A 22,038-nucleotide genomic window follows, 5' to 3' on the forward strand; every position below is an offset into this window, starting at 1 on the left:
TGTTAGAGGAATGACTACAAAAGAGTGTTAGAGAAATGACTAACGAATAGTGTTAGAGGAATGACTACAAAATAGTGTTAGAGAAATGACTCCAGAATAGTGTTAGAGGAATGACTGCAAAATAATGTTAGAGGAATGACTGCAGAATAGTGTTAGAGAAATGACTACAAAAGAGTGTTAGAGAAATGACTAACGAATAGTGTTAGAGGAATGACTACAAAATAGTGTTAGAGAAATGACTCCAGAATAGTGTTAGAGGAATGACTGCAAAATAGTGTTAGAGAAATGACTCCAGAATAGTGTTAGAGAAATGACTAACGAATAGTGTTAGAGGAATGACTGCAAAATAGTGTTAGAGGAATTACTGCAGAATAGTGCTAGAGGAATGACTGCAGAATAGTGTTAGAGAAATTACTACCGAATAGTGTTAGAGGAATGACTACAAAATAGTGTTAGAGAAATGACTACCGAATAGTGTTAGAGAAATTACTGCAGAATAGTGCTAGAGGAATGACTGCAGAATAGTGTTAGAGAAATGACTACCGAATAGTGTTAGAGAAATTACTGCAGAATAGTGCTAGAGGAATGACTGCAGAATAGTGTTAGAGAAATTACTACCGAATAGTGTTAGAGGAATGACTGCAGAATAGTGTTAGAGAAATGACTACCGAATAGTGTTAGAGGAATGACTCCAGAATAGTGTTGACTATTATTACATTGTGTATTAAGGTCAAGCCACCTAAGAGTTTTTGTATGTAAACAGCTTGAGAATGGAAGTAGTGCACTTGATGTATGTATTCATTTCAACATCCCTGTGGCTCTTGCTGACAATCAAAAATACCTTCTACAGCAAGTTAGTTTTATTGCTAGTAATAGGAAATTAAATATTCTAAAATTGTTTTATTAGTTGAACATAGAAGCTTGACCTGATATGGAAAATACTTAAAAACTTTAATTAAAACCCATATTTGAACCTTCTTAATTTAACTCCAACTTTGTATCAGTTCAGAGCATAACCTAAATTTTTATGGTTTCATTGAACGGGAGTCTAAGTGATTTTGTTTTTAGCCTAAAATAACTTAAATTAAAGACACATCTCTTACAAAAGACTTTATTTTAACGGTAGCTGAAAGCAAAGTAAGACAAAACACAACAGAGAGAGGTTTGTTGCACCTTAGGATGTACAAAATAAATACGTGAACGAGGTAATACTATGTCCAGCCTTATTCGCTTTAAATCGCGTCGTAGGCCATTACCTTTAAATGTTTTGTCGTAAGGCCTGGAACTAAATCTAGGTGTCCGCAGAATGCACTTATACAACAAAGCTATATGTATATCCCAAACCCACACTAGAGAGAGAGAGAGAGAGAGAGAGAGAGAGAGAGAGAGAGAGAGAGAGAGAGAGAGAGAGAGAGAGAGAGAGAGAGAGAGAGAGAGAGAGAGAGCTGAGATGAGCTCACACACGGCTGCGCGAAGCTCAGCGTTGCAAACAGCGATATCACGGAAACCTGTACCGTACTGTTGCCCGTGGACCCACTTATCTGATTCTTAATGCTCCAATCGTCGCGGAACATTTTTTTGGGGGTGGGTGTTACATGCATCGCCACAAACAAACGCTCACCTTTGCCGTTTTATTCTGATACTCCCTTTCCTTCATCTGCATGTATTTCGCATCACCGTCGCGTCCAGCAGCCCGTGTTCCCGCCTCCCCTGCGCTCTGAAATAGATGGTGCAAGTGAAAATGTCCAAACCGTCCGCGGACCTGCTGTCTGGCGTTGAGAGCGGCTCCCAGTCGCATTATTTCCAGGTAAGATCGCTCGTCTTGACCGCAGTTTCTCAATGGCGCTACTTGTTCAAACAAAACCTGTGTACTTTCTGCCCTCGCCTGTAGCAGCGCGTTCCGTGTCTGCAGCGTTAAAACAGCTCGCAATGCAACGTTGCGATATCGCAGTTTCGATCGCACACGACCACTTGCCGTTGCAATGACCGGGATAGGGGCCGATAAGACGCTTTGTGGTATTTCCAGCCCCGGTGAATAGCACGATTGCTTTTATTTCTCTCGCCCCGTCCAGTTCGGCTTGAGATTTTCCCACCGCAACCAAGGCCTCTGTTCTCTTTATACTGAAGCGTTTAAATCGTTGGTGTGTTGTTCCCTGAACACTGCATTGTGATCCGTCTATAAATACACATCTACGTGGATGTCCTAAAATCAAGGATGAGGAACGGTGTCGTTTAGATGTGCATCAAGGCTTCACTTTTGGCTAGTTCTCGCGTCTCACCTGTAGCCAGCGTCTTTGAGCGCGTCAGAGCGCAGTGTGGAAAAGACCCCATCTTCCTGTAGCCTAAAGTTAATTAACTTCATTAATGGTTGTTTAATATCATTTACGGCTTAAAATGCAGTTCAAGATGGAATATTATTGAAAAGTGTGCAAAGGTTCAATAAAAGGGACCAGTTGCGTATTTTTATAAAACACTTTATTAAAAACCTTATATATGTCCAGTTAGAGATGTTGCCATACACACTCGGTGTAGCCATCCTTGATCATCAATGATCATTACCACCCATACAATATATGTGGTAATGACGAACTGTGTAGAGTTTGACTAACAAATTGTGGATAGGAATGCGTGAGCTACAGTAACTGTCCACGTATCAATGTATCTACAGAATACTTATGTTTCTAATGAAGAGGGCATATTGCATTATATTAACTGAAGATAATCTGCCTATAAATCCCCTTCTTTCAGAGTTCTACAGTTTTAGAGGTTGTGACTACTTTGTTGTGTTAAAATTCCTTGACAAATAATTTTAAAAATTATGTTCTAGGCTTCACATGAACTTTGTAGAACAGTTTAAAAAATGTGTTAGCCAGTGAAGTTGTGCTCAACCCTGTTGCGTCACGTAACTTTCTGTAGTTGCCAAGAAAGCTGCCGAAACGCAAGAGCCGCTTTAAACGTTCGGACGGCAGCATTTCCTCTGACACCACCTCCAGCTTCATTAAGAGACAGGTAAGGACTGACTACAGCTGCCAATCACAGTATCCCACCTATGCTATTTGCTTACCCGCGCTGCATAGTCAGGATGCTTTGGTAATTTACTGAAAAGTTATTCTGAGAGATCATTCACATTTTGAACCAGAAAACAGATGGTATCTGCATTTTCAACTAATTTAATAATAATCCTAGAATTAACATAAGAATAAGGGCACTCAAGAGGTCTAGAAAAAAAAAACAATTACATGGTGTATGCATCCAAACACTTACAAACTTAATGCAAGTGGTGAAAGTACTAAGACTTAAAAAAAAAATATATATATATATATATAGATTATAGAAAGATTATAACATGAAAAATGATATGAAAATCTTGAAAGTAATACTTTGATAGTGTTAAATGCTAAAGCATGCATGTTTATTACAGGGTTAACCAAACTAGCAATGGACTTGCCCGAGCTGCTAAACTCTTGCTAAATTCGAATCTCAACATGAACTTTAAGAATGAAATTATGTCAGTATCACTTCTTCTTCAAAATTCAGTAATTGGATTTGGTCATGGCTTAAATGATTACTTTTATGAATCAGCAGCTAATTCTGTTGCTGTTATTGCCTGCTTATTGCTTAGCTGAGCCCTGGGTTGTAAAAAGGCCATTTAACTGCTGTTTTAGTTTTGTTCGTTGTGAAACACCTCGTAGCTCTGATTGGAAAGGTGCTATATAAATAAAGGCTTAATTACGTGCTTACTTACTTACATCTTTGAATTATCTATATTACTGAACAAAACATAATGTTACTGCATTTATAGCAGCCTACCTAATAACAGATATTTTTTTTCTGTTGCAATTCCACAAATATAACATAGATGGCAACAAATGCCTGTCAGCTGTTTTTCCGCAACATCTCGTTAACATGAAAATCCTATTTCAGCCCAGTTTTTAAACTCATGTTTCCAAGTCAGCCCAGCCAGGAGCAGGGGTGGGGAGATTTGGTGTTTGGTGTTATTTATGACAGTCCTGGGAAACGTTGAAGGGGTGGGTTTATAAAGTTAATCATTGTAAAACAGTTCAGTAAAATACCCCTAGAAGGGTCAGTGATAGACAGCTATTGGTAGACAGCTAACACTGGACAGCTAGTGTATCCAAAATGTCATAAGGACTATCTCGATAGAGTGAAGAATGAACATATGATTTATATGGGGAAGGATGTTAATTAACGTAATCAGGGGGTCAGCGGCAGTTTCAATTTTCTCCCAGAATATCACACTCTAAAATATTAATGGAAGTCATTTGGAATGGAAGCCAGTTGGATGGTGTTAACTCATTCACTCTCTGCTAGTTCTGCCAGTGCTTACCTGATGGTGGAAAACAATACAAAACAAAACATGAAAGCCATACTCTGTGACTCTTCAGATAAATGAAATGTCATTAGTGCATTTAAAGGCATTAATAGATCAAAATCTTGCACTTTAACAATGCACCTTCAACAATGTTTGTATTGAAGATTCAACCCATTTTTTGAATGCATAATTCAAATTTTGAAAAAAACAAAGTCTAGATTTTCCAACAAGCTTTGTTTGTGCCTGTTCGTCCGGGTGAAAGGTTTCAGGCTTAGTACTGTGTGTTTTCCTCAGCCCAAATGGCACACACATATGGAAAGTCTGCTTTGTTCTTGGTTTTCTTGTTACCAGTTCATTTTTATTTTTTTAAAAAATCTTGCCTATGACTCAGGTAGGCCTTGTCTTGGCGGATCATGACTCATCTCTGCAGAAAAAACACTGACATCTGCATTTTCTATGTACAGCTTGTTGTATCTACCCATCTAGACATTATCACCTCTTCATGCTACATCATCATGTTCTTTAAGAAAAACTTTCATAGTCTTTCTTTGTTTGCATATGACCTCAAGAAGAATATTCCACCACTGAATGATATGGCATATTGCAATATAACAGAAGATGAAGGGATTCGATTGAATCCCAGAAATCTGTTACTAAATATTAACTGTGAGAGAAAAGTGAAGCACTTTGACCCTCAGTAGGACATCATCTGCACCACAAGGAGCCAACCAGAAGGGATCTATGCATTTCATAATAAAATACTCACGCGAAGGGAGTGTATCCCAGTCTGGGGCTAAATGAGAAGACGACACTCCAGCTTAAGGAAAAAAACACGCAGCTCATCAATTAATATCAGTGACAAGCATTGCAGTACTGTTATCAGTAAGGCTTGTATGATATCACAAGGCTGACTGAAGCCCAGACAGCAAATTAGATGCTATTTAAGCATTAATCTGGAGAGTAGTGTGTGTTATTTACCCTGTTTGTGCTATTTATGTTTTTGCTGTGGAGAATTGTGCTACCCCTTTGCGATGGGCACAGAAATAGAAGTATTTTCTGGCACTGTTAAACCAGACGTTGGAACTCGAAATATCTGCACATAGGTGGTGTGTAAATTCCACATTTTTCTAATCTAGTCCAATAAATCTACTGTAAAACAACTATATGCCCCCAAACACACATACACACACACACACACACACCTAGATCCCAGGAGAGGCAGTTAATGATGTGATGAGGTAGGCAAGATATATAAGGGGAAGGGAGCAGCGGCAGAGATATAACGACGGAGGCAAGAGAGAAAGGCAAAGGGATTCGCATCTACGAGGAGGGCGCGAGAAGAACAGCTTGCGCGCGAGAGCATTCTTATTAATACTGCTGATGCGCTCATCATGAGCCCATAGAGGACTAAAGAGGAAAATCACTTCAGACACATTTAGAGTGAGTACATCTATCTGTATCTGCCCTTTTCCAATCTCATCTTTGCTTTCTGCTCCTATCTCAGATTCAGTTTGCCTTACTGTAGTTTCACTGAAATTACATGATATTTGGAGTTGATTAAAAATCTAGGGAGATCGTGCTGCCGTTGTTGGTCATAATTGTAGTGTTTTCTTTTTAATTCTGTATATTAACGGCACTTTAAGAAGAACTGATATTGGAATTATTACCAGTAACTGAACCAGCACCAGAGTTATCCTGGTGTTAGCGTTTAGCCTACTAAAAGCATTTAGAGCTACATGTTAAACCCCCTTGAACGTGTTTTCTCTCTTGTTTTAGACTCTGAGTTTATTTATCACACTGAATTCAGATCACAGCCAAACAGATCCTCTAAGAATATAAAGCCATCTATTTAAAGATCATTTTACACAAATCCCTGTAGACGTGGATACTTTATTGTGTGCATGTAAATATACTAAAGCCACCTTCCTCCATGCCTGATTGCTTTAGACTGATTGCTTTAGACTGATTGCTTTAGACTGATTATTCTCAGTGATTTAGCTTTCCTCCCTCACTCTCCAAGTCCATGTTGAAAATACAGACAACAAAGACCTGGTGCAAGCAGTGCAAGCTAGTGTGTGTGCGTCCAGTCAGAAACACAGAAGACGAGAACATTTCAGGGGGACAGAGGAAGAGGAGGTGTACAGTAAAGACAGGTACTCTGGAATGGCTTTAAAATCCACCGCATTAATAATGGATGGGGAATGGCAGTTCTGGCAGTTCACAAACAGCTGTAACATCATTAAGGATCACTTAGGCCCAGTGCTTCTGACATGCACGGCCCATAGGCACAGGGAGGGGTTGTGTGTGTGTGTGTGTGTGTGTGTGTGTGTAGAATGACCTGTGTAGTAATGGTAGTAGTAGAGTTCCATGTCTAATTCTAGTGTCACACTCAGCAAGGTAAGAATTATTTGCTTATATGTGTGTGTGTGTGTGTGTGTGTGTGTGTGTGTGTGTGTGAGTGAGAGAGAGAGAGAGAGAGAGAGAGAGAGAGAGAGAGAGAGAGAGAGAGAGAGAGAGACAATATGTGTGCATGTGTGTGCACTCCCAGTGTGCCCAGTAGACTGTTTAATTCACACCTGTGTCTGGCAGTGCTGTGTTTTTGTAGCCAAGCTCCAGACTGATTCCTTCCCATCACTTTCCATCCACATTTCTTGCCACATCTCCTCCAGTTAGCATTTAAAGTTTAAAATTTGTGTTCCCCCCCCCCGCCCCCTTTCTGTCTTTCCGCTTCATACATGGCAACTCTCGCCTCTTTCTCTCCCTCTCTGTCTCTGGGGTTGTTACTGCGGCGTTGGCTGTTGGAGCAGTGAGGGGGTTAGAGAAGAATCGGTTCTGTTATCTAACATGCAGACCCAGAGGAGATGATGCTCCCCCTGTTGGCCAACAGCAGTCACTGCAGCCTGCTTCTACCGCCTTCAAGTAGAGGACAGTGCTCTGTGGTCAGTGACACGGACCAGAGCGCTGAGTGCGTGAATCAGCTCAGACGTTTTTTGCAGAATTATATGTTTTGTTTTTTTTTTATCTCAAGAGGCAATGTCAGACTTGCAGTTGTTTTAAGACGTGATGACTCAAAATGGCGATTTCAAATGCTTCCTTTATGGATAGCCTTGAACCTGGAATCTTGTGTTAAAAGACACCCACTTTAACCAGGCATACGCGGAGGACGTGTTCAAACATTTGCACTCTGGTTCTCCCGGACTGTTTCTCATTCTGGCCCCTCCCCTGCCTCGCTGCCGCTGTGTGAGGCTGTTATTTAGAGCTGACAGAATCAGGGCTGAGGTTCATCTCCAGAGCCAAATATAGGAGAGGATGCAAATGTCTACTTAGGTCTTAGCAACAATGAGATCCCACTCACTGCTCCGGCACTCACAGTTCTGCTTCCTCCGGCAGACATATGTTCTCTCTCCCGTCTCCCACCTCGTTTTTATATATTTTTTTGTTTTATTTTGCTCAATCTATATTTCTTCTTCTTTCTTGTACTTTTCGACAATAACTGTAAACACCTGCTTTAATGCCACTGATAGTTCCATTGCACTGCTAGCATTATTAGGCATTTCAAAGGCAATTTGACCATAGATAACACATGTGCCAAGTCTTAGTTGCCTTTAAACTCTTGCATAATCTATAACCTCAGGAGTACCGATGCTAAAATAGATGTCAGAAATGGATAAGTGAATACTGTGATGTGTATCCCTCTACGAACCCCTACTGAGATTGTTCAGGGAGACATGAATGATGAATGTGCGTAGGGGAATAAAGTGGGGTTGTTGGATTGGGGGGAAGGTGGTGGTTTTGTGCTATATTTGGCTTTGCAGAGACAGCAGGTGTGGGAGGGAACCTGGTCTTCAGCTGGCACCCGAGGCTTGTCTCTACTGCTGTTGGTTGAGAGCGCTAAGGCACTGCAAAGCAAGCACCTGCATGCAGCTGGGTCACGGCTCGGGCGGAGGTGGGTGGAGGTTGGCGGATTAAAGGGCTTTGATTGTGGAGAGGGGACGCTCAGCAGGGGGGCCCTGATGGAGACATTCAAACAGTACTACAGCGGCCATGGCTTTTACAAACGTGTTTACATGATGTTGACAACGTATTGATAATAGCTGATCAGTGGTAATGGTCATAGGATAATACAGCTTGACCAGTCTGGTAACTTAAATGCATGATTTGCAGACATGATAACTGATGGATATTGATATCCAGAAATCTTATATTGTTATTTCTGGTAAGTGCAATGTTTAAGGTGGTTTTATAGGAAACTAAATGTCTACATTTCATGGATTATTTCTCAGCTTGTCTTAACTTGACTTTATTTATTCAGAAATGAGGTTACTTGCAGTTTTGTCTTATGATAGCGAAGTAAATGTATGAATGTCAGATACACGCTGAGTTTTAGTTTTTGAGATTAAATATACATATCCTGAAAATATTTAGGGACTTATTTTTTTATGTGTTGGTCATGTTTATTATGTACACAATTGTAAATACCAGCAATGAAATGCAGAGACTAATTTACTTAGCAGGCAGTAAATTTAGTTTTGCTCATTCATATCAATTTCTGATTTTAGTGCAAGTACCCAAATATGCAGTGCTAATGGTTCCTGTGGGAATGAATAAATACAGGTTGCAAAAAGAGGAGTTAACTAAGATTGATCAGACTGATAGAGCACTTCTATAGCTTGAGTTTTCCCCACCAATACCCAGGCACAGAAGTGCACCATATCTAGGTATTCCAGAAGAAACATGCGTGGGAAAGGAAAACGTTTACTGGGGAAACAAAGATCACCCGTGCGACCCGTTTATCCCGTAAACGATCTGTGGCAAATATGTCTCTCTAGACGACCACTCCTAGTGATGGCCTGCAGATTCTGCTGCCCGAACAACGACACAGTGCGAATCCCTAGCCAGAAGGAAGGAAGAAGTGCAGATTTCTGCAGACCAGTTCCTGATATAGTTAATAAACCATCGTGTCCCGCGTCTCCCCGTGCTCTCGTTTTTCGCTCGAGTCACAACCTCGTACCGTGCTCTCCTCATCCTCGTCGCTCCTTTACGAGCCCCGCGGAGCACCTCGCACGCGCACACATACACACACACACACACACACACACACACACACACACACACACAGACGCGCGCGCGCGCGGAGGGGGGGGGGGCGGGGGAGGGGGTCGCAGGCGCAGTACGCACGGGGTTGCAAGGGGCAGAACAAGCCCGTGACGTCTGCGCAGGCTTGCGCGCGTCCGTCTGACGCTCCAGGGTTTTGCAGGGCGCGCGTGCGCTAAAACAGGCTGCAAACCGCCGCCGGTTAGGAAGGTGGGACCAGGGAAGGATGCATTGGGAACGAGAAAGTGTTGGCCTGATTGAAGCAACTCGAGTTTGAGGCTCCTTTACTGTGGTCACGAACGTACCTAAACACTGCTGTCCGATGCTTAATATTTGTAATTTATATCGGATTCTTTGCACAGTTTGTTAGATTACATGCGTTCAGTGCTCCGTGCGGAAACGCGTGAACGCCTCTGCTATCGGCGTGCATCCTCTCCAATGGCAAATTCACGTCGGTGTTTCTAACTGTTGCTTGAAAGCGATCTGCCTTGTGTGCGCTTGTTTCCTGACGGCTTTGATTGCGGTTTCGGTAGGGTTCGGCCGATTCGTACACGAGCAGACCCTCGGATTCCGACCTGTCAGCGGAGGAGGACCGCGAGGCGTATCGGCGTGAGGCCGAGCGCCAGGCCCAGCTCCAGCTCGAGAGAGCCAAGGTCTGGAAGTCGGAGAATTATATGACCCGGGCATAATGGTTCATAATGACTTAATACTAATGACCGTGTTCCAGATATAGCTCCAGATTCTGGAGTAATGAATTATGATGAGGGTCACTTTTATTACTATTAACTGATATATGTTTTATTTGTTTGTGTTTTATGTGTAGTTTTACTGGACATGTGGGCAATAAAGTTAACCAAAGAATTTCAAGTATTTTTTTTGGTCACTGTGCATATCAACTGAGGCTTTCTCTCGCAGTCCAAACCCGTGGCTTTCGCGGTGAAGACAAATGTAAACTACTGCGGCGCTCTCGATGAGGATTGCCCTGTTCAGGGTGCCGCCATAAACTTTGAAGCCAAAGATTTTCTGCACATTAAAGAGGTGACACAGCCACATACAGCCCGGTAGCTTCATACTGCCTAGTTTTAACGCCCAGTGTAGCCAGACATGGATTATACTCTCAACATCAGTGTCAACACCTTCCTTAAACCCATGTTCACAAAATTCTAATAGGTGCGTTAAGCTTATAGGTATATTTTATAGATATGCAGTGGCAGACTGAAGGCCATCTGTTATAATTCATCACCGGTCAGTTTCTGACAATAGGACCGTTGCTGGCCAAATATTAATTTAGTGGCAGACCATTCTTGGCAGCAACGATGCAAAATGTATCAGTTACAGCTGATACATTTGTTGCTAGAGCTCATATATATATTACCCAGCAAACAGTGATTCTTCAAAAACCACAGAGCTGAAGGAAGACTAATGCAAGCTGTATGGCTACATATGGGCTATAGCCTCTGACAGTTCTCCTAAGGTGTTCTAATAAATAAATGCGTCTAATAAAGTGGATGTGAGTGTATAAAGCATACCAAATCATAATTAAAGTAAGAAAGGTTGGCATTTTTGAAGTCCGAGATGTATGCTTAGTTTGCACATTTACATACGTACAAAGTTTAGTAAATCACTATTGTTGGCGACAAATACTGACAATCTTATTATTAGCAATCGGCATCTAGCTTTTCTTCAGTAATTCTTATAATTTAACAGAGCAGATTTAAGGGTCAGTATTCAGCATTTGGAAATGGGCTATCGAGTTACCGAATTACGTTTCGCAGTATTTATAAACACTACAGTCCGCGCTTATATTTCACTGTTCAAAGAAAACCGTCCGCTTGTAACGTACCTGACGGAGCGTAATATTGTGCTGTAGAAGTACAACAATGACTGGTGGATCGGGAGGCTGGTGAAGGAGGGAGCTGACATCAGCTTCATCCCAAGCCCCCTCCGTCTGGAGGCCATGAGGCTCAAGCAGGAGCAGAAACAGCGGTACGCCACGGCCTCGAGCCGCCGCCTCACTCTCTCGTCTCGCACTCAGGCCAGTTGTGCGGGTTTTCCAGACACATTAAAGCTCGTCCTAGGCGTCTTCAGGGCTTTCAGTGGACAAGGCTGAACAGGTCAAAATTCATCTTTGCCCATAATTCCAGTGGGTTTTTTTTGTTGTTGTTCCAAGCCTGCTTTATAATTTTGCTAGTCCTGAGACAGGACGCAAGTTATTTTTCCTTATCTTAATGCATTTTGGGCCAATTATGGAAGAGTTAAAGAATATAACTAATCATTTTGACATTCTTATTTATTGTAATATTACTGACAAAACTTATATTGCTGTTTGTAAGTTTGAGTCCAACTTCTTAAGAGTAGTTTAGATCAGGGAAAAGGAAGTCTCTACGCTTGTACTGGAACAGAACAAGTGTTTGATTTTCTGCAGGAAAAGTGGAGGTAATTCCTCCTCCAGCCTGGGTGACATGGTGTCAGGAGGCTGGAGATCCACACCGCCATCTGCAGGTGAGAGTGAGGATGACAAGGCATAGACTTGACAAGGCATATCTTTAATCTTGCCGAAAGGAGGTTTAAATTGAAGCGAAAACAAATTACAAAATTATTCTGTAAGTTGTTTCTGTTTTGTTTTCTCTCATTTTCAAAAGCCAAACAGAAGCAAAAGCAGGTAGGTTTGTTCATGCGGCTACTACACACATGGAATGGCTGAGTTGTGTGTGTGTGTGTGTGTGTGTGTGTGTGTGTGTGTGTGTGTGTATAACACACATGGAATGGCTGAGTTGTGTTTGTGTGTGTGTAACACACATGTAATGGCTGAGTTGTGTGTGTGTAACACATGGAATGACTGAGTTTTGTGTGTGTGTGTGTGTGTGTGTGTGTGTGTGTGTGTGTGTGTGTGTGTGTGTGTGTAACATCGAATTGCTGAGTTGTGTGTGTCTAACAGTCCTGTTTTCCATCCCCGCATATGTTCTTTTTGGGTAATTCACAAACTGAGCTGGTTCACTGCAAATATAATCATACCAATTTAAATTTACATCTATATGTGCCAATTACACTTCAAATATGAGAACCCAATACTTAGCTTATATTCTACTCCATACTGTACATTTAAGGTGAAATATCGCTGGTATAACATATATCCATTCCCTATTTCCCTTCATGTTGATTTATTCTAAAAAGTAATTTAGACTTTAATTTTTAGAAGATGTTTATCAGTGTTTGTTGTTTTTCATTTTCCTGCTAGACTGAACATATTCCTCCATATGACGTGGTTCCCTCCATGAGGCCAGTGGTGTTAGTTGGGCCGTCACTGAAGGGCTATGAGGCAGGTGTTCGCAGTGTGTCACACGTGCACCATTTTAGACACTTCTCATACACTCTTAAGATTCTCAAATGTACCACGAATCTTTGTCAACCGCAGGTTACAGATATGATGCAGAAAGCTCTGTTTGATTTCCTCAAGCACCGCTTTGAAGGACGGTGAGTAATAACTGAGAAATACCCATCAGAAGCCGTACTTGTCATGCCGGTCAGCGTGTTGTATCGCTACGCTTGAAAAGTCAAGATAAAAACAAAACGTGACTCAAGCTTCTTTAGGATAGTAGTGGTTTGATTCTGTTTGATTCCCAAAGAAATGACAACATTCATCTTTTTATTGGACAATGCAGGAAAAAAAGATTTCTGGATATCTTCGTTAGAGACTTTTATTTTATTAAATATTAATAAGTAATATGGATGGGATAAATGGTGGAAACAACGGTGTGCTTCACAATTTGTGGTTTTTCTGAGGTTTACTAATAAATTATACAAAATGCAGTACTGCACTAGTACCACATTTGAAAAAGGTTATGAGTACAGTGATATTTCTTTGTTTCAATTCTATATTTAAAAAATGCAAAAAGTATTTATAGAATTTAAGCACTGATATTATACGCTAAGAAAAGCACACTGTGACAATTTACAGAAATAATGAACAGTTAATACTTAGTAAGAACATTGTGATATTGCCCACCCCTATTAAGGAACAGCCCTCATGTTTACACATCACCCTATAATCAGTCTACTTGGTAAAATTAATGTTATTCTGTGGGTTTGCACATAGCAGATGTATATTGCAGTAGGCTGAAGGACAGGGTAGCTCTGTGGTTAAGGTACTTGCTCTGTAATCAGAAGGGTGCTGTTTCAAGCCCCACTACTACTAAGTTAAGGCCACTAAGCAAGACCCTTCACCCTCAATTGCTCAAGTTGTACTCAGATTTGTAAGTCACTTTGAATAAAAGCATCAGTTAAATTGAAAATGTCATGTTTTTTTTTTCATTGTTTCTGAAAATCTGACCGACTTTAATTTCATATTAAATGAGATTTAATTCTGTTTTAAGCTTCTGTTTAAGTTTACAAAAATCCTTTATTAAAATGTTTGAGGTCTGTAAGGTAATGTTAAACTATGTATATCCCATGTAATGTTGAAATGCAAAGTAATATTAAAACTGCAGTCTATGTAAAAAACAAAACATGCAGATAGTGTTTTTTGTTCGTTTTGTCCACTGATATGTTTGAGTGGTAATAATATTAGAGTCTCATAACACTGTTCTGTGCTGTTTTTTCCTGATAGGATTTCTATAACACGAGTCACTGCTGATCTGTCATTGGCCAAAAGATCAGTTCTGAATAAGAGACCCATCATGGAAAGGTCCAACACACGCTCCAGTTTGGGTAAGAGCGCATGGCTCACACACACACAAAAACACACAAACAAACATAGAGAAATATACCAGTTCAATACGTACAGCTAGTATAACCATCTCTGAATAGAGAACTTTAAGCTTCTAACTCCTACTGCATAGTCTATGCTCCCATATTCTCTGGCCTATTACTCATACGTATGTAGGTGCACTGGGGTCAGCTGAAGTGTTCACTGTGTTTTCCCCATCTGAACCCACACACCGAGCCTGTTTTTTGTGCCTGCTCCCAGCGGAGGTGCAGAGTGAGATCGAGAGGATATTTGAGCTGGCCAAAACTCTCCAGCTAGTGGTTCTGGATGCAGACACTATCAACCACCCAGCCCAACTGGCCAAAACCTCACTGGCACCCATCATTGTGTATGTCAAGGTCTCCTCACCGAAGGTAGGCCATCCTCTAATGATATAGCCAGCAGTGTTTGTTACAGTCAGAATAAGGCAATTAAGTGGAAGACATAATGGAGCTGTTGCTAGAAGCTCAAAGAGGCTTTGACTGACAAAACCCTTCCACTTTGTCTCTGCCTTACTTTCTCTAGGTACTACAGAGGCTAATAAAGTCAAGGGGGAAATCTCAGAGCAAACACCTAAATGTACAGATGATGGCAGCAGACAAACTGGCTCAGTGCCCACCTGTGAGTCAATGCATTTTCACTATACATGCAGTATATTTGATGCTCTTCACCATTACCTTAAAAGCACTCACTAGGCTCATAAAACACAGGCAAGCATAGACTACTCAGCATAGTGTAGAGTTTAGAACAGAGGATGCAATATTTCCTTGCATAATAATTACACATACAGCCCGTGTGCCTGTGAGCCAGGTTCCAGCCAGGGATGCGATAACATATTGTTCAATAATCAGCTGACAAAATTTTAAAACTTGCACTGTGGGCTGATTTTTTACAAACAATTGTCTCATATCAACCAGAAAAGGTGACGACATTTGCTGCCTACAATGCTTCATACGTAAGATATGTGGGAGATACACTTTAAACTTGGGAAATTGGAGAAAATATCATAAAATGCATATTTAATCTTATGTAAGTCAAAAGGAAGCAGGGCCACCATTCTATTGTACTGATATAGTATTAGTTGTATTATGATTGGCCATTGGTACTGGCCAAGTGCTCCACTACTTTTAATTACATTTGGTTATGTTGTATTTGACACAGTCTGACATAATAGGCAGGTTCTATCATGTAGAGCTTATAATTTTCAAGAAATTGCAAATTTCATAATTCCATTGTTATTGAAACATGTTTAGAGATTAAGGCACAGTTACCAGTTTTTCTCTAATTTTATCTGAATGTGTTGGCCTTTGCAGTTCTAGTGAATAAGACGTTTGCTGTTCCAAACCCCATTCTGACACAAGCTATGTTGCATGTTGTTCCATAGAGCCATTTTCCTACCTGTCGCACAAAACCATCTCCTGTCACCAGACCTCCATCCTAAGATATTTAATATAATATCTTCTAACTCCATCCCCCACATGTCATCTCTCCTCCACCCTATTTCCCCATCAGGAGATGTTCGATGTCATCCTGGATGAGAACCAGTTAGAGGATGCCTGTGAACATCTAGGTGAATACCTAGAGGTCTACTGGCGCGCCACTCACCTGCCAGGCACCGCCTCCCTCAACCCACTACTGGAGCAGAACCTGATGACTCCACCTTCAGCCGTCTCCAGCCTACAGGTATGCGTTTCAGTACTCGCTTCACATAAATCCGCTTTTACCATTTCCAAAATGTAAACAGGAACTGCGTAAAGAAGACAGGGGATAGTTATCAGCAACACAAGGTCCCTAGCATGTTCCAGTGTTGCAGAAACTGGGAAAAGTGACATGGCATGGTTTTTCTAACATAGTTCCAGTAAATTACATGTAATTGTATCTTGTTTATAGCCAGTGATTGAACATCACCACTCAGAGACATTTTTTACATACAAGTTTCTGACTGATGGGGCGTGGAATGACAGCTAAATATTCTTCTCCAGTTGGAAGTTAGCTAAATTCAGTTCATTCTGAGATGAGCCCACATGAGCCCACATGAGCCCACATAAGCCCATTCAGGTTGGCCCAACAGTGAATAACTACTGGTGCCCCAGTTAAGCCAGCGAAAAATACATAGACTGACCTAGAAACAAAAACATTGCTAAGTTTCAGAAAACAAACCACTACAAATATCTACCAGGATGATAGATTTTTATTGCATACACCTGAGCTCAGGTTCAGAGGATTTCACCTTATTAAGAAAAATGAATATTGATAATTATGTGTCGTGAAGAAAGCAGACGTTAGTGAGTCCACTAAATACCCCACTCTGAGCTGAGCAAAACCTGTACTTCTGTTCAGTTTGATGCTAAGCTCTGTGGCCTGCCATTTGACCAGAGGCAAGCTAGTCATCTGCAACATATAAAAATATAAACAAATATACAGTTATTTCTTTAGCTGCTTCTTATCCTGCAAATGGGCACAAACAGCCCCACTGGTCTGGAGTAGGAGGTATGGCTTTTGAAAAGTCATCAGTAGCAACTAGGGTGAAACGTTTCTAACAAATAGAGTGCTCTTCTACCATGTTTCATGTTCCAGCCATATATGTTGTCTTGTCTACAGAGCGTCGAGTGTCGTCATCTTGTAAGTCCTTCTCAATCTGTCCTTCTCATCCATGCCTAACATTTTTGCAGTTCTCAGAAACACGGGAGTTAATTGAATGATCGCTTACAGACTCAGGGTGAGTAGGAGGGATAGCTTTTATTCATTTCCCACGTGAAGCGCAAATGGATTTCACACTCTTGACTCCTAACACCCTATGCTCCCTGTAACCCCACCCCCACAATGGAAATAGCCATGGCTGGAAAAGTGTTTAAAATCATATGTGCAAATATATGATTTTGATATCCCGTGCCAATGGAAGCATGAGAACTGCTTGTTTCATTGATATCATGGAGACATATTAGCCTACTACTCCATGCCCGTGAGTACCGAAGGCTTACAATGACTTCAAGTTCCGAATATGTAACGAAACATACACAGGATAGTTATCTAGCTGTAACGATCGAGAGGACGATTAGTTAATTTACTGCTATGTTTTTATAGAATTAGGCCTACTGAATTTCTAGTATGCGGGTCTTTTTTTTTTTTAAAGCTAACCGTACGTGTTTTTCAGTAAAGGCTATTTCACATCATAAAAAGCCATCTTTTTGTAATAAACGTACATTGCCGCTTAAAGCGGGACCGGTGCTACTTCTCTTCTTTAGCCTGGTGCTCTGGCTTAGCTGTGTGCTTTTTGCAGGCAAGTTGGAACACACCAGCTTTACACCGGCTTCTCGCCCCGGCCTAAAATGCATGTGCGCGCATCAGTGTCACAGAAAGGGCATAAATGCTTTGGTTCAAACTGTGAAACACGAGCTCTCTAAATTGTCTGTAGAGCAAAGTTCTAATATAGTAAGTAGGCTAAATATTTTCTCTCTTCTCTACATCAAGGCCCTTCAAATGTTATTTGATTGGATGTAAGAGGAGTTACGTAAGTAAGTTGCGGGTTCGTAAATAACACCCGTTATATGATTTTCATATAAGGACGAGCGAGCTGCCTGTAATTTCCAGATAATTAGCGGTGCAGTCACAGTAGAAGACTGGAATGCTCCACCATCCTACAACCGTTTGGTTGATTTTCACATAGATCTCTCCATGGCCTCCATGAGATGATTTCACAAAGCAGATACAGTGATGGGTTTTCCTCTACTTCCTTCAGGAAAAAAAAAGAAGCATCTGCAGTGACAGATGCTGAGCGGGAGGGAAAGCCTGTATCTGTAATGACAGAAGACGCTTTGTGAATGTCCCCTTTACTGCAGCCTCAAATGCTAACGAAACCCCTTCTGCTCCAGTGGAGATTTGCCACACCATGCTGATTTTGCAACTAATCAGTGCTTTTTCAGTTGTTCATGCCGATGCAAACCACACATAATTGTTCCTTTCACTTCATTTGTCCGTGGATATGATGTGCATATGTATTTAAGCGGAATTATGTTTTCACGTCTACCATCTGTATCCGGGTTGTGCTGTTTAGGAGCAAGCCGTTTTTCTTTGGACTGAAAAAAACACCCCTCATCCTCTGTAAGGTGCCCTGGATATTTACAAGAGATGCGCCCCCACCCCCCTGATTTTCCCCCTCTTTTTCTCAGAACCAGAACCAGAACCAGAACCAGAACCAGCTGTTGTCGGCAGGGGGTGCCGGGGGGGTAGAGGAGGAGGAACAGGGCGAACGGGACAGCCTCATGCCCTCCGACGAAGTCAGTGACTCGCGCTCCCTCCGCGGCGGCGGCTCGTGCTCCCTGCATCCCGCAGAGGACGAAGGGGAGGGGGATGAGGAGGAGGAGGAGGAGGAGGAGGAGGAGGAAGAGGAGGAGGAGTACGAACCCCCCCACCACTCGCACTCGTACCGGGACATGTACCCGCCTGGCCGCAGTCACCCTGGCGCCGTCCACAACGCCAACGGGCACGAGTCACAGGACCGGCTGCTGCAGCAGAGCGACTCGCGGGGCGTCCGCGGTCACCGCGGCGACCGGCCACGCCCCCGAGCCTGGCCGCGGGATAACTACTGACCGGCAGGCGGGGCGGGGAAGAAAAGAGAGTGGCAGGCAAAGCAGGGAAGAACAGAACGGGAAGTTTGAGTGCGTGGGGAGGAAGTCGGCGCCTCTGCGTTGATCCTTGGCGTGACATCAAAGCTGCATGCTGTCCAAAGGTCGGGGGAATGTTTGTGTTGATGAGAAGCATTGCGTGCTGCTGTTCTAGTGTCGAGGAGGTCCATTAAGACAGAACTCAGGCAGAACTCCTCCTTATGGCTCCGATTCGTGTCCATCTGCAAACCAGGAATCTTGAGTGTCATCGGCTAAGTCCAATACCGCTTAGCATAACTGACTAAAAAAAAACAAAAAACATTTTTCCCACACCTACTGAAGATCATAGAGCCAGGCAACAGGAAAAGCACTTTTTAGTATGGGATATAACATAGTGAATTATTGTAGCATTTGGTTGGAGTTTAAATGTTGAAGTTTTCGGCTAAGGTGGTTTTAGATGGTTTCAAATGCCACCCAGCCAACTTTAATGCAAAACAGGGAAAAGCCACATGTACATGAATAGTCTATTTTTGGTCATGTTTTGCCCCCACCCCTTACACGCCACTAAAAAGACACTTGGATGTTTGTGTACCGTGTTTATATATCCTTGGCGGAAAACACTTAAGGAAAGGCACAGAACAGGGTATTGCTGTCTGATTGATACGACTACAGGCATGGACGCTGCTGTTTACATGTAACCCTTCTACAGTTCAGTCTTCCCACGTTTTTTGTGTTTTCTTTCTCTCCTGTAGCCCCACTCTCGTAAAGAGCTTCGCGACGACTTCGTTTGCAACGCTAATAGCGCCACGATTGGAAGAAAGCAGAGTATCTAGGTCAGGATTCATGTACAGAAAGCCAGACTTAGACACGTTGTTGCTTAGGGGCCGCCCATCGTCCTCGCACCCACCCTTTAAAGCAGGCAGTGTAGCGTTCCATGCCATTTTAACGGGAAGAGGGAAGTCTCGGAAGCAAAGCAGAAAAGGCCATGTGAAATGTTCCACTGGTGTACTGGGCCAATGGAAACGTAATCGGAGCACTGACTTGCTTGTTCCTACCGGAGAGGGTCTTTGGGAAAGTCTTCAACGAGACGGCAGTCTTTCGGCTTCCCGTTGCACCCCCCCCCCCCCCCCCAATCTCTTTCTCTTCGCTCTCCTCTCACCGAGGTCTGGGAGCTTGTGAATTTTGGCACCAGGAAGGGATGTGGGTGTGCGTTGGGTAAAAGAAATGCGTAATACGCGTTATACTCGACGGGCCGAGCAGCCTCACGTTGGCTGCTTTAACAACAGTGATCAAATTAGCACGGGTTCAAGGAGCGGGACACACGAATGACGGCGACTCAACTCGGATCTTACCTGTAGCAACTCAGGATAAGGTTTATCCAGTATCGGACAACTTCAGCTGGCCTTAACTTTTATTCCTGTATATCCAACACTGCATGAATAAGATATGATTATTTAGAACTATTTGCACATTAGGGTTTGGGAAAGGACCGTAAGAAAACTTCTGAGTATATAATAGAGTAGAAATAGCTACTCTTATTTTTTATGTTTCAAATCTGCAACAGGATAATATTAATGCATCTGCATATGCGCAAGTAGTGTATATACTGAATGGGTACATGATATTTAATATTTAATTCTTCAGCAAGTCATTTTACTTTGCTATGGAACTGCATCTAGTTTTGAAGCGACGTTTGCAATGTTTACAGAGTCAGGACATCTCGCTCACGGTACTGAGAGGTGAAACGGATCGGGCCGTACGTCACGTTGGGTGTTGTGTGGGTATGTGAAGTCATATAAAGTTGCATTGCGTTCACATGACGTGATACCCATAGGTTTATTTAATCAGGACAAAGTGGTCGTCACTTTGCGCTTCAGACCTTTTTGGGAATCTTGGGAATTGTTTCCTACCATGGCAACGATTTGGTTATCGTCCTGCGTCAGCCGCAAAGTACTTGCAACCATACACACAGACTAGAGTGAATGTACCATTGCATGCCTTAATACTACTCTTTGTATCAATGTATAGCCCTCCAGCATTGAAGGACCACTCTGATTGTCCCCATGCTGATTGTCCAAAGCATCTTTGATTGTAACATTTCCATGGACTCCAAAAATTCATGTGCACAAACTTGATTCTGTTCAAGTGGGAGCATGGGTCTCCTAGATCCAGTATGATCCTAGTCATGCAGAACTAGGGAAAGGTCACCCAACTGATGAAATAGTTATATAGTTTAATATACAGAATTTGGCCTTTGCTCCTCAGTGGCACTATGAATGATTTGGCAACTACTTTTCACAAATAATCCTAAATCAAATTATATAATGTCAGTTTATATATTATGCCACTGTCCATGCAAACAGTGAATACCAACATAACTGACCAGTGTGCACCCCTTATGAAGCTGAAACAGAATGTGGATTACCACAGCCTCCACCAGAGGCTTTGAGAAATCCGTGCGCACTCAAACACGACACGGTGCGGGGAGAACTCTGTTCCACATCCACTGCAACCCCTCCAGGGTTTTGCACACGGCACAGCGACTGGCGTCCGAGCTGAAGGTCCGTCTGCTCCTCCAAGCTCGAGCTGTTCTTTTGGATGCGAGAGTCCTCGCCCTCGGTTCTGGCACGCTGCATCTTCATCTGCTCTGTCCATGTTTCACTGTTACCTTTAAATCTTCTGTATTTTTTTGGGGGGGGGGGGGGACAGCATGATTTGGGGGGAGGAGAAAAAAAATCTATGCAACTGTTGCATGAGATCTGATTGGTTCTTTCTACACTTTCTTACCTACGTTAGTAATGCATCGATTCTTCTTCCTCATTTACTTCTCACGAGAATCCATTTTGTAATGAGCGCAGAAAGACGGATCTTCCTCTAAAAACGCAAACGATGCTTCTATGCTCTTCGATACTTACTCTTCTTTTCACAGTTCTACAATGGTGGACAATTGGTTAGTTACAATAACGTTGAGGGGTTCGGTCCAGAAAAGGGTTCCATGTTATATATGTAAAAGGTCAGCTGAAACTGAATGGTTTACAACCAGAAAGGAGGATATAGACAGAACATTGCGTTTATAAGGCAGATAGATATACAGCTGACGATAAGGCGTGAGATTTGGCAAACAAGGGTACATACAGGTGTGAACGTGTTCAAGTGTCTGTACAGGACTATCTAATATAGCCCGGTTAAAATTAAGCTTTGCATGCCATTATATGATTCAATACATGCACCGAGTGGTTAATTTACTGTACGACGACGCCCCG

General features: G+C 42.3%; 1 protein-coding gene across 4 annotated transcripts; it reads left to right on the forward strand.

The window, feature by feature from the left end:
- Positions 1 to 1,369: 1,369 nt before the first annotated feature.
- Positions 1,370 to 22,000, forward strand: cacnb3a (calcium channel, voltage-dependent, beta 3a). Of its 4 annotated transcripts, none has more exons than XM_081707137.1 (14): positions 1,371 to 1,584; positions 1,690 to 1,807; positions 2,917 to 3,009; positions 9,961 to 10,080; positions 10,343 to 10,465; positions 11,298 to 11,413; positions 11,853 to 11,929; positions 12,070 to 12,089; positions 12,666 to 12,901; positions 14,034 to 14,134; positions 14,394 to 14,545; positions 14,697 to 14,792; positions 15,684 to 15,854; positions 18,341 to 22,000. In XM_081707137.1, the coding sequence occupies exons 2-14, from the start codon at positions 1,727 to 1,729 to the stop codon at positions 18,758 to 18,760; spliced, it is 1,806 nt and encodes a 601-aa protein (XP_081563263.1). In that variant the 5' UTR covers positions 1,371 to 1,584; positions 1,690 to 1,726; the 3' UTR covers positions 18,761 to 22,000. The 4 variants fall into 4 exon arrangements, with proteins under 4 accessions (XP_081563265.1, XP_081563263.1, XP_081563262.1 ...); XM_081707136.1 differs by having other exon boundaries at positions 1,372 to 1,584; positions 1,693 to 1,807; XM_081707138.1 differs by having other exon boundaries at positions 1,374 to 1,807; positions 12,666 to 12,746; positions 12,843 to 12,901.
- The last annotated feature ends 38 nt before the right edge of the window (positions 22,001 to 22,038 follow it).

Source organism: Electrophorus electricus, chromosome 24 (genome assembly GCF_041902795.1).
Source record: "Electrophorus electricus isolate QZ-2024a chromosome 24, ASM4190279v1, whole genome shotgun sequence".
In the NCBI taxonomy this organism is placed as follows: Eukaryota; Metazoa; Chordata; class Actinopteri; order Gymnotiformes; family Gymnotidae; genus Electrophorus; species Electrophorus electricus.

Coding starts and splice junctions, on each gene's coding strand:
- cacnb3a (XM_081707137.1), top strand. CDS start 1,727: ATGGTGCAAGTGAAAATGTCCAAACCGTCCGCGGACCTGCTGTCTGGC. Junction 10,466..11,297: donor ATTTTCTGCACATTAAAGAG/GTGACACAGCCA, acceptor ATTGTGCTGTAG/AAGTACAACAATGACTGGTG. Junction 12,902..14,033: donor AAGCACCGCTTTGAAGGACG/GTGAGTAATAAC, acceptor TTTTCCTGATAG/GATTTCTATAACACGAGTCA.